This window comes from Ooceraea biroi, chromosome 5, assembly GCF_003672135.1.
Source record: "Ooceraea biroi isolate clonal line C1 chromosome 5, Obir_v5.4, whole genome shotgun sequence".
Classification (NCBI taxonomy): Eukaryota; Metazoa; Arthropoda; class Insecta; order Hymenoptera; family Formicidae; genus Ooceraea; species Ooceraea biroi.
Window position 1 is genome coordinate 7,993,790 of NC_039510.1, and position 11,247 is coordinate 8,005,036.

At 48.3% G+C, this 11,247-nt stretch overlaps 2 protein-coding genes across 2 annotated transcripts; both read right to left on the reverse strand.

The window, feature by feature from the left end:
* Window positions 1-5,987: 5,987 nt before the first annotated feature.
* On the reverse strand, window positions 5,988-8,005 carry LOC113561958. The gene is made up of 3 exons (XM_026969634.1): window positions 7,871-8,005; window positions 6,933-7,772; window positions 5,988-6,308 (listed from the first exon to the last, which is right to left on the reverse strand). The coding sequence occupies exons 1-3, from the start codon at window positions 8,003-8,005 to the stop codon at window positions 5,988-5,990; spliced, it is 1,296 nt and encodes a 431-aa protein (XP_026825435.1).
* Window positions 8,006-9,853: 1,848 nt separating this feature from the next.
* Window positions 9,854-10,849, reverse strand: LOC105279122. The gene has a single exon (XM_011338692.1). It carries the CDS (start codon window positions 10,847-10,849, stop codon window positions 9,854-9,856), a length of 996 nt encoding a protein of 331 aa, XP_011336994.1.
* Between the last annotated feature and the right edge of the window lie 398 nt (window positions 10,850-11,247).

Sequence of the window (11,247 nt, forward strand, 5' to 3'; positions counted from 1 at the left end):
ACCGTGGCGCGTGCATTGCTGCAAGGTGCGGTAGTGTATCACGTACCGCTCCTTATCGCACAGAGTCGCGAGGAGTTTTTCCTGCCGCTTATCGGGCAGTGCTTCGCGCGTAGGACAGAACGGCAGGTCCGAGTGCGCGTCGTGAAGATACCGCGGATACTCCACGTCGATCTCGAGGATGTGTCTGATGGGCGAGTCCGCAGGGATCGCGCTTACGTCGAACGTAGCCACGTCCTCGATCCAGCGAAACCTCGCTCTGGGCAACGGTTGACACATTGCCCATCCGTACAGATTGTTCACGTCGTAGTATATCAGGTACGTCGACGGTTCGCACGGATCATAGGACGGTGCGTGCCTGTTGTTGGCTCGGGTGTATCTGTACGAGCATTGACTCAGACCGCCGCGCACCCCGCGTTCCACGAACAGCACCATATCCACGTCCGTCAGTAGCTCGAACTCGATGCCTGTGTGCAGCAACATCGCGTCCCAAATGTAGCCCGGTAGGGTGAAGTAGTGTGCCGGGTCCAGACCGTAACTCCGTATACACGTTTCGCGGAAATTTTGGAACACATCGGCAAGCAGGAGAACGTCCGTCTTCAGGTACAAGTCGCTGTACTGTCCGAGAGTCTCGATAGAAAACCTATTCTACACGGTTATCGCGTGCGCGTAATCATCACTGGATACCGTATCACCGGTCAACGAACTGTGGAACGACTCGCGTGGTGGTAAACGAGTCTCGAGCAGTTTCTCGGCGCTATTGACGTACTCGTACGGAAATACGCCTTTCCGCGTAAGGAGCTCGAAATCCTCCTCGGAGATGCAGAAATTCCGTAGGATTCTCATGTGACTCTTGTCGAGATAGGACGCTAGCGTGTCGAGACTGGCACTCAGAAACTTGTACGAGTCTACTGTTCTCACAAAAATGTTCTTGTTAGGTAGGTGGACTGGCGGGTTAAAATTAGGTAACTAACAGTTGCAAATTGAACTTAACTTTATTGTTGGAGCGTAATACAATAATACGCGACCCTACTCGTGAGGGGACTGTTGAACTACTGACTGGATCGCGGTTTGGCGACCGACCCTGTCTCGGTATAATAGTCGAAATCACTCGATAGCCACGTGAAAAACATGAGTCGCTATAAGCGAGGCGAAGAGCGAAGCGTGCGGGAAGGCTGTAAAGCGTATGAGAATAATACATCTAATTTCTCCGAACATCTACGAAGCGTAGTTTCACGCACGTTCCGCACCCGTCCTCAGTGTTAGTGACGTTCTTCGTGAACGCGATGTACCGCTCCTTCGTCAGCGGCAGTAATTTCACGCTACCCTCGAAAGCGTTCGCCACGTCCTCGATGATAAAGTGCGCGTCGTACCCCGAGAGATTGTGAAATATCACCGGAATGACGTGCGAGTCCTTGTAGTTCAGATTGCACGCTGAGTGCGCCGGACCTCTGTAGCGACCGGTAAGGTGGCAGTGATCGCGCACTCGGGTGTCAGCCGCCGCGAACGGCTTACGGCACACGTAGCACAGCGCGGTGGCGTCGCCCAGTTCCTCGCGCTGCTCAGGGGTGAGGTCCCTCATGGGCGCGTCGGACGCCAGGATCGCCTTGACGCACCTCGCCAGATCACCGAGCTCCCCGACGAATCACGGCACGCAGTCCCCGCCGCGGTGCGATCTGTACGCGGACAACGACTCGTCGTAGACGCAACGCACGTAGTATCCCACGCTGAATGCCCTGTGCCGTTGATACGCGCCGGTGTTCGCCGTACCCTCCTCATCCTCGTTCTTCTCAAGCGTACACTCGAGGTCGGCGTAGACGACGAACGGTGCGCGCTCCTTCCTCTTGAAGTTCCGGAAGGTCAGCAGCTTGTCCTCCTCGCTGGGAAGATTTATCGCGCAGTCGTTGATAACACCGCAGTCGACGGCGTGCGCCGCCAATCACTCCGCGTTTACGAAGTAGTGTAGGCACCTGTGTAACGTTATGATTATTTTTCTACATTGGCAAGCGAAAGATAGATACAAAGGATGATAAACCTACCGATCGCAGATGTACAGGGTGGGGAAAAATTATTGGTCAAGCTTTCGCCAGTCGATTCTACTCATCGAGATCGCCAACATTGCATCATAAACATGGTGCCGCAAAATTAACTTTCAAGGTCATTTTCAATGTCAAATTTTTTATTGGCTTAGTCGATTCTACTCGTCGAGCTGAACAAAAGTCTCAAAGGGACCATATGCCGGAAATCAATATTTCATAGAGAAATCTTCGTTTGAAGTTGTTTTACCTGAAATTAAAAAAAAATCGATTTTTATGAAGTCAGAAAATAAATCTGACGCTTATAAAGTTCTTAAAATCATGTTCTGAATATCCTGATCATGATTAGCGAAAATTACCCCCCAAAAATGACCCTGAAAAATTCGTTTTCAAGGTCAAAAATCTGCTTAATCTACTCTTAGCGCTACCCAGGAACAACGACGCGGACGTGGTAGTTTTCCGATCCCTTCGGGGTGACTTGATTACAGTGAGTTCCCCTCGCCTCTCACCTCGGAGTGACTTGATTACAGTGAGTTCCCCTTGCCTCTCACTTTATCGTCGTCGACGCTACCTACGAACAAACAGAACTGACCCATCGGCGCCAATAGCTCTGAGCAGTTGTGCTTGTCTGCCAGCTTCAATGTGACCACCACCGTTATCAATGCAAGCTTGGAGTCTCTCCACCAAATTATCTCGCACTCTACGGAGCACAGCTCGATTTCGTGCTAAAGTAGCAACCGCCTCTTCAATGCGATCTCGTAAATCCTGAGCTGTCCTTAAAGCCCTGCTTGACCCATAAACAATGGCTTTCAGAGCTCCCCAGAAATAAAAGTCCAGAGGGTTCAGGTCAGGTGAACGGGCGGGCCATAAGTGTGGCGCAGGATTACGACCGATCCATCGAGTTCCAAAAACTCGTTGTAAAAAAGCACGGACTTGCCTGCCGAAATGCGGTGGAGCACCGTCATGCATAAAAAAAATTCGATTACGGGCATTCCTCGGAACCATACGTCGCAGTCGATTCAGGAGAGTATGACGTAGAAACCGCAAATACTCAACGCTTGACAATCGGTTTGAGAGAAACACAGGAGCAATATAATCATTCCCGAGTATCCCTGCCCAAACAATGACTGAAAAACGGCCCTGCTGAACTCTTTGGACCATTGCGTATGGATTGCGTCTGCGCCAGATGCGAACGTTTTGCCGGTTCAAAATGGAAGTGCTGGAAAAACTGGATTCATCAGTGAACACTATATTTTTCAGAAAGTGCCGATATCTTCGGATCTTGCGAAGCATCCACCGACAAAAACGAAGACGAGCTGTGCAATCACCAGGTCGTAACTCATGCACTACCTGCACTTTGTAGGGTCGTAGGCCTTCCTCACGGAGAATGCGCAAGACTGTTTTATGATCAACCCCTACTCGCGCGCCTATGCGTCGTGATCCCATGACAGGATAAGTTCGAGCTAGAGCAATCACACGTTCCTCAATTCTCCAAAACACACGAGGACGACCTGCCCTACGGTGGCCAGCACCTGCAAAATTCATTTGCTCCTAATCATGTAATCGTTCATCGAGTCGTTGAAATTCTCGACGATCAGGCACGGACCCTGGACGTAATGGTCTGCCATTAGCTTGGCGTCGCAACCAACTAGCATAAAGAGCTCGTGCTCGTGTGTAATTACCATGAGCACGATCAATTGCTCGAAGCATTAGACGTTGGTCACGCCCATCCCGAAGCGTCCGATCACAACCACCACGGCCACCACGTCGAGGCATGCTACAGCAACGTTATTCTTAGAAAAAATTTGGTAAAAAATTAAAACAATTTTTTTTTATTTTACACTGAAAATTGATTCAAGATCAGCGGCGGTCTTCTAATAATCACGAAAAAGGTCTGGATATGGATGGAAAGCTTCTTAAGCACAAGTAACGAATGTCTTATGGAGCGATATATTATTCCTCTCCGAGGCAAATGATCGTTGCATTAAGGAACTAACAGCCGTTGAAATGTTACTGGGTACCAAGATACCCCGAAAGGGACAAAAATCTACCACTCCCACTTCGTTGTTCCTGGGTAGCGTTAAGAGTAGATTAAGTAGATTTTACATTCATCACAATTAATTTTACGAAAGTTTTTGGCTTCTAAAAACTTCAAACGAAGATTTCTCTATGAAATATTGATTTCCGGCATATGGTCCCTTTGAGACTTTTGTTCAGCTCGACGAGTAGAATCGACTAAGCCAAAAAAATTTGACATTGAAAATGACCTTGAAAGTTAATTTTGCGGCACCATGTTTATGATGCAATGTTGGCGATCTCGACGAGTAGAATCGACTGGCGAAAGCTTGACCAATAATTTTTCCCCACTCTATACATTTTGTGGTTGAAATATATCCTTTTATGGATTAAGCTCGGATTTATTATTCTATCGTATCGGTGTATCATTCGTATATAGTTCGTTCGTATCAACGCGCTATACAGTGCCGGCATGGCTAATGGCTCCGCTAAAGAGAGCAGTGCGTATTCTAGTATTTGTGATTCTAGAAAAATTTGACATGACAAATTAAACTTTATTTATTCCGATGATTAATTATAATATACTGGGTGTCGACTTTCGATTATAATTTAAAGGGTGTCCGATTTTTATTGATCAACTTGATAAACTTGTATTTGTGAGATTCTAGAAAAATTTGACACGAGATTAAACTTTATATTTTCCGATGATTAATTATAATATACTGGGTGTCGACTTTTGATTATAATATATAGGGTGTCCGATTTTTATTGACCTACCGAAAAACTTGTATTTGTGATTCCAGAAAAAGTTGACATGATAAATTTGACGAGACTCGACTAACGACTGCCTTTCGATCCGGACCTATTTTCGTGACTTTGCGAGGACAATACCGCTTGTTTGTCGAGAAGGCCTTCTCGATCAGAGGCTTCAAATGTCCATATATGGAAGTGTTGAGCCGTTTCGACTGAGTTTGATCAAGTTAGGAAAATATTTGTCGGCTTTTAGAACGAACATGTAACTCGCGTCGTCCTTCGAACCTTTGTCCGCACCGAAGGCTGGGTATATGGAATTACGACGGAAATCGCACTAACTTAGCTCCAAACATACCGCCCGCCTCGAAACGCAGTTTTGAAACGCGCCGACGAATCTCGTAACGCGGCAGCATTGAACAGACTGAAATAAAAAAAAACTCGATGAATTGTTGAGTCGGACGGATGCCTAGTTGCTCCGCCCGCCGTGATCCGCTTTCGTAGATTCTCTCTGATAGAGCCCGCTGGAATCCATGGAGATCGTTCGAACGAAAAAAGGATCAAAATTTTAAAAATCGCTAAGGCAGAGATATACAATGATTAAGATTCGCATTCGACCGGCAACACGCAGAGCCTTACAATGGGCCGCTTGAGCTCTGAATTTGCGGTCTTGACGCTGACTACTCGCACGCATCCGTCGGCTTCGAGGTGACACTGGGTCACACGGCCCAGCTCCCATTTACACGGAGGCAATAATGCATTTCGCATCAGCACGAGCTGTTCCGGTTTTATCGATGGCTGTTCCTTACGCCATTTCTGTCTTTGCTGCAGGGTGTTGACGTAGTCTGTGGCCCACAGCTTCCAGAACCGCTTGGTTAGATGCCGGACACGCTGCCATCGAGAGAGACGGTTCTCGTTGATTGCAAGTAAAGATGGCTCCGGATGAATAGTCAGAGCGGACCCGATTATGAAGTGACCGGGTGTTAGACACTCATAATCATCGAACGACTTGGAAAGTGGAGCAATCGGACGCGAGTTGAGACAGGCCTCGATATTATAGAGCAACGTAGTGAGCTCCTCGAACGTGAGCGTGTTATTCCCGATGACTCGACGCAAGTGGTACTTAACACTTTTCATTCCGGCCTCCCAGATTCCACCGAAGTGCGGAGCGGACGAAGGAAGAAAATGTCAAGCAACGTTATCCTGCGCGATAGAATTTTGAAAATCGGTATTTCGGATTGCCGTGCGATATGCTGCAGTTAATTCGCAATCGGCTCCGACGAACGTAGTACCGTTATCCGAGTAAACGGAACTCGGCAAACCCCGACGAGAACAGAAACGCGAAAAGGCGTGTAGAAACGTTGGAGACGAATAGTCGGAAACCAATTCTAAATGCACAGCCCGCGTGGCCAGACAAATGAATAACGCTACGTAAGCCTTGCGTGACGCATGTCCCCGACCCGGGGATGATCGGACGAGGATTGGACCCGCGTAGTCCACACCGCAGTGCTGAAAGCAGCGAGTCGGAGGAGATACTCGCACGGAAGGCAGATCGCCCATCAATTGTGATGGTATCGCAGCGCGTTCGCGAGTACAAGTGACGCATTTAAAAACGATACATCGAGCAACGCTTCGAGCGCGGAGAATCCAAATTTCTTGGCGCAGAATACTGATTGTAAGTTGCAGGCCGGCGTGGAGGCCTCGTTTGTGCGCGTGATCGATAATTAGATTAACTAATGGATGCGACGCGAGCAGGATAGGATGCCGAGACACGAGCGGGATCGGAGCGCGACTCAGCCGCCCCCCGACGCGCATGATGCCATCACGGTCTAGAAAAGGGTGAAGCGATAATATTGAACTCTTCGCGGAGAAACAGCGACCATTTCGAAGCAACGCAATCTCACTCGGAAACAAAACCGACTGAAGGCGTTTAAGCCAGAACGTTCGCGCAGCGAAGCATTCCGACGCCGAGAGCGCAGTCCCAGGGCCACGGCACAGCTGATCTTGTTTGTATGTACGGCAGCGGGCAATGAACCGGTGGATATACGCAGTGACTCGAAGCAATTTTGGCCACGAGGAAAAGCGTAGGGCTAAGTCCCAGGCCGGTGGTTCCCCGGTTGCGAGCAGTGTCACCGGTTTTGTCTCTAAGAGAGATGTCGCGGGTAACTGACGGTCGACCTGCGGCCAGGAATTGGCAGAGGAACGTAACCACGGAGGACCGTGCCACCACAACGAATGTGAGAGCAGTTCGGAACCGAGGAGACCCTGCGAGGCACAGTCTGCAGGATTTTCTGCAGTTGGCACGTATCGCCAGTCCACGTCAGGCAAGCGAGACCGGATTTCAGCGACGCGATTCGCGACAAAGGTCTTCCAATGGGAAGGATGGCAATCGAGCCATGCAAGCACGATAATCGTGTCAGTCCAGCAAATGCAAGACGACCGGTCGATTTCCAGCGCATCCCGCACGAACTCCATGAGCCGAGAGAGAAGAACCGCTGCGCACAGTTCCAGGCGAGGAACAGTGAGGGAATTGACGGGTGCCACGCGAGATTTTGCTGCGAGTAACGTGACTTTTACATCACCCGAGCGCGAAACTACCCTGAGGTACACGGCAGCGGCGTAAGCGACGTTGGAGGCGTCCGAGAAGCCATGCAGGTCCGCGCGCTCGGAGTCAAGCTCGAGGGCCGCCCAGCGATTGAGACGAACTTGGTTCAACTGAGAAAGATTACCATAAATAGAATTCCAACGACAGGCGATAGTTTCCGGGATGGGGTCATCCCATCCGACTTTTGACCGCCACAGCTGCTGCAATATAATTTTCGTGGAAATAGTCGCGGGAACGACCCATCCGAGCGGATCGAATAGTCGCGCAATGGTCGAGAGGATTGCTCGTTTGGTGAATAGTACGCTCTCCGAGACGGACACGGCGACTTGGAAAACATCGAGGCGTGGATTCCAGCCTATTCCGAGCACCTTAAGATTTTCGTCAGCGGCAAAGGAGCTTTGTGCACGCAAGCCCGTGATTTTGGGAATCGATATCGGTTAGAAGCTCGGGTGAGTTAGTTACTCACCCACTTTCGGAGTTCGAACCCGCCGCGATTGAGTAAACCAATGAGTTGATCGCGAATCCGTTTTAGTTCCGCGATGTCGTGGTGACCGAAGAGGACGTCGTCGACGTACACTGCCGGCCAAAAGTTTAGATACATCGACATATATGTATTTTATATTGTCTTAACGAGGGACCTAACCGTTTCAAAAGGGATTTTTTAGTAATCAATTAGTGAACTCATTAATAATAATATCTATCAAAAGTTTCGCGGCCTGTAACAAAAATTTTCAAAGAATTATCACATGAGTTTCCTAATCTATGTAGATTACTTTCCATGATCGATAAGACATTAAGCTGCATACTTCAGGTAACTCAACTTTTCTATTATTATTTTATCTTGTAATACATTGTACATGGTTTATGTGAATTTCAATAAATAGTACATATTGATTTAATGAGAAATACATGTTGTTATCATCATCACTCGGAACGCTTTAAAGCTTTAGTAAATAATCGTGATCCAAATAGACAACATGGGAAAACGTAAGGAAATTAGTATCGAAAAACGAAGTGCTATAATCACTTTATACAACGAAGGCTATTCTTACCGCGAAATAGCAAAACAAATGAAAGTCTCGCTGAAAGGAGTCCAAGTGACTATTGAGCGATTCAGAAACACTGGCACTCATCGTGATCGTCCTCGTACAGGACGGCCGAAAGTGACCACTCCGCAGGAGAAACTACATATAGTGGTAACCAGTAAAAGGAACAGACAATTAACAGCATCGGAAATCCGCGCAGATATTAATAAAATCCGGTCAAACCCAGTATCACTTACGACAGTAAAAAGACGTTTAAGAAGTGCTGGTTTAAAAGGCTGTGTAGCAGTTAAAAAACCCTTGCTACGTCCACAGAATAAAAGAAAACGTCTTGAATGGGCCCTACAGCATCGGAACTGGACAATGGAACAGTGGAAGAATGTACTATTTACTGATGAATCCAAATATGAAGTGTTTGGATCTCATCGACGTATTTTTGTGAGAAGAAGGAGCTCTGAAAAGATGGCCCCTCAGTGCATAATACCCACAGTGAAATATAGAGGTGGCTCTATCATGGTGTGGGGTTGCTTTTCTGGCCATGGCACAGGAGATTTTATAAAAATAGACGGTATCATGAGGAAGGAGGACTATAAAAGGATTCTCGCCAAACACGCAATACCTTCTGGTCTCAGACTAAACGGCCGCGGTTTTGCTTTACAACAGGATAATGATTCGAAGAATAGTTCCCGTCTTTGCCAAGGGTATGTGGAAGAAAAGGAAGCTGATGGTACTCTCATAAATATGGTCTAGCCACCACAATCACCGGATCTTAACTCTAGCGAGCTTTTATGGAAAGAGCTTGATAGAAAGGTCCGAATTTCCTGTCCATCCTCTTCCACCGAATTATGGCGTCAACTGCAAGATGCGTGGGCTTCCACAGAACAAAATACGATTAATAAACTAGTGGAAAGAATGCCTCGACTTGTAGAAATAGTGATAAAAACCAAAGGAGGATTTTTTGATGAAAAAAATGTTTAAGAACTTTGTGTTAAAAGTACGTTAGATTTAAGTCATTTTTGCTTTTTTTCAATTTAATAACAATCTTGTATTGCGTAATAATTATTTAAATAAAAATGACTTCATTAATAGACCATTCTTTTAGATTTTCTTGTGTTTTTACTATTGTATCCAAACTTTTGGCCGGGAGTGTATATGTGCGCCAGGAGAATCAGCACGGCGAGTGGAAAATGCTTCCCCTCGTCGTCCACAAGCTACTTGATAACTCTAAGAGCCAAAAACGGAGCGCATGACATCCCATACGTTACAGTCAAGAGCTCGAAATCGATTGGTGGCTCTTGGGCGGTCGGCTTCCACAGAATGTGTTGATAACACGTGTCCCTGGCATCGACCCGAATTTGGCAATACATTTTAGCAATGTCCGCTGTGTAGACGAATTTAAAGGCTCGTCATTTCAAAAGAACGGACGGGAGTTCCGATTGAAGTTTTGGTCCGGGTAAGAGGTGGTCGTTGAGACTCGTGCCGTTTGACGTGCGGCTTGACGCGTTAAAAACGACCCTCAAGCGACTCGTGGAGCTCGACTCGCGAAACACTGGATGGTGTGGAAAATACACGCGGGGTTCGACTGAGAGATCATTGCGGGGAGCGCGGCGCATATGCCCGAGACTCTCGTATTCGTCTAGAAACGCCGAGTACTCCTTGAAGAGCGTAGGATTGGCTTGCATTTGACGCGACAAAGACGCGATTTGACGTTCGGCGGCGCGCTTAGACTCCCCGATTGCAATCGGCGGATTCGTTCGGAACGGAAGTCGCACTATATACCGACCGTCATCGGCTCGCGAGTGCGTGATCGCAAAGTGACGCTCACACTTGGACTCGTCGGACGTGAGGATGGGTTTGCGAGGAACCTCTTCGATTTCCCAGAACCGTCTGAGTTCATTGTCAAGAGAGAGAGACGCCGAGCTATGATGAACCGTGACAGCGGAATGTGACGCGGCAGCGACCGAATGAGGGGACGCGTTCGGAGTTGTCGATTGATTGACCGGACCCGAAAGAACCCATCCGAAGACAGAATTTTGAGCGATCGGATCGCCGATATCGCCCTTGCGAATTCCCTCAAGAAGGACGCAGCCGTAAAGATCAGCGCCGAGGATAAGATCAATGGATTCTGCGTTCCCGGGGTTCGGATCGGCCCAACGCAAGCCCGAGAGGTATGAAAATGAGTCCAGGTCGATCACGTGCTTCGGCGCGTAAGACGTGAGATGGGGCATGATGACCGCGGTAGTAGAAAAAGACGGAGCGACTGAGTCACGCGGCGATACTGCAACAATCACGGCCTTATTAAAGGTGCCAGCGGGAACTCCCCCGACGGCGGAAACTAACACAGATGTTGAGACGCGCTTGCAACGGAGATTCTGAGCGAGACGCTTTGAGATGAACGTCATCTCAGACCCTTGGTCGAGCAATGCTCGAACAACCACCGAACGACTGGACGAGGCTCGAACCGTGACCCAGGCAGTGGCAAGAAGGACTTGTAATGTTAATTTTTGCGTAGACGCGTACAATGACTGGATAGAATCGGGTGCCACTGGCTGAACCGGTGGAGTCGTCGCGGGCGTAACGGTCACAACAGTGGTCGCAGCGGTTGAACCGGTGCTAGAGTCCGAGGCATCATGTAACCGAGTGATGCCGTTGCTGGCACGTACGACACGAATAGTTACTTTTGCATTCCTTGACCGCGTGGCTTTGACTCAAGCAATTGAAGCATCTTTTGTGTTTAATAACGAGGTCGCGTCGTTGACTCGAACTCCTGCCGGAAAAGATCGGACACGCGCTGAAGTAG

What these genes read in the sequence shown, in the direction of transcription:
- LOC113561958 (XM_026969634.1), bottom strand. Translation starts at nt 8,005, where the DNA reads ATGTATCTAAACTTTTGGCCGGCAGTGTACGTCGACGACGTCCTCTTC. An exon ending in GGTTCGAACTCCGAAAGTGG is followed by an intron (nt 7,773 to 7,870) that starts GTGAGTAACTAA and finishes GAAAATCTTAAG; the next exon opens with GTGCTCGGAATAGGCTGGAA. An exon ending in CTCTCTTAGAGACAAAACCG is followed by an intron (nt 6,309 to 6,932) that starts GTGACACTGCTC and finishes CGCTGCTTTCAG; the next exon opens with CACTGCGGTGTGGACTACGC.
- LOC105279122 (XM_011338692.1), bottom strand. Translation starts at nt 10,849, where the DNA reads ATGACGTTCATCTCAAAGCGTCTCGCTCAGAATCTCCGTTGCAAGCGC.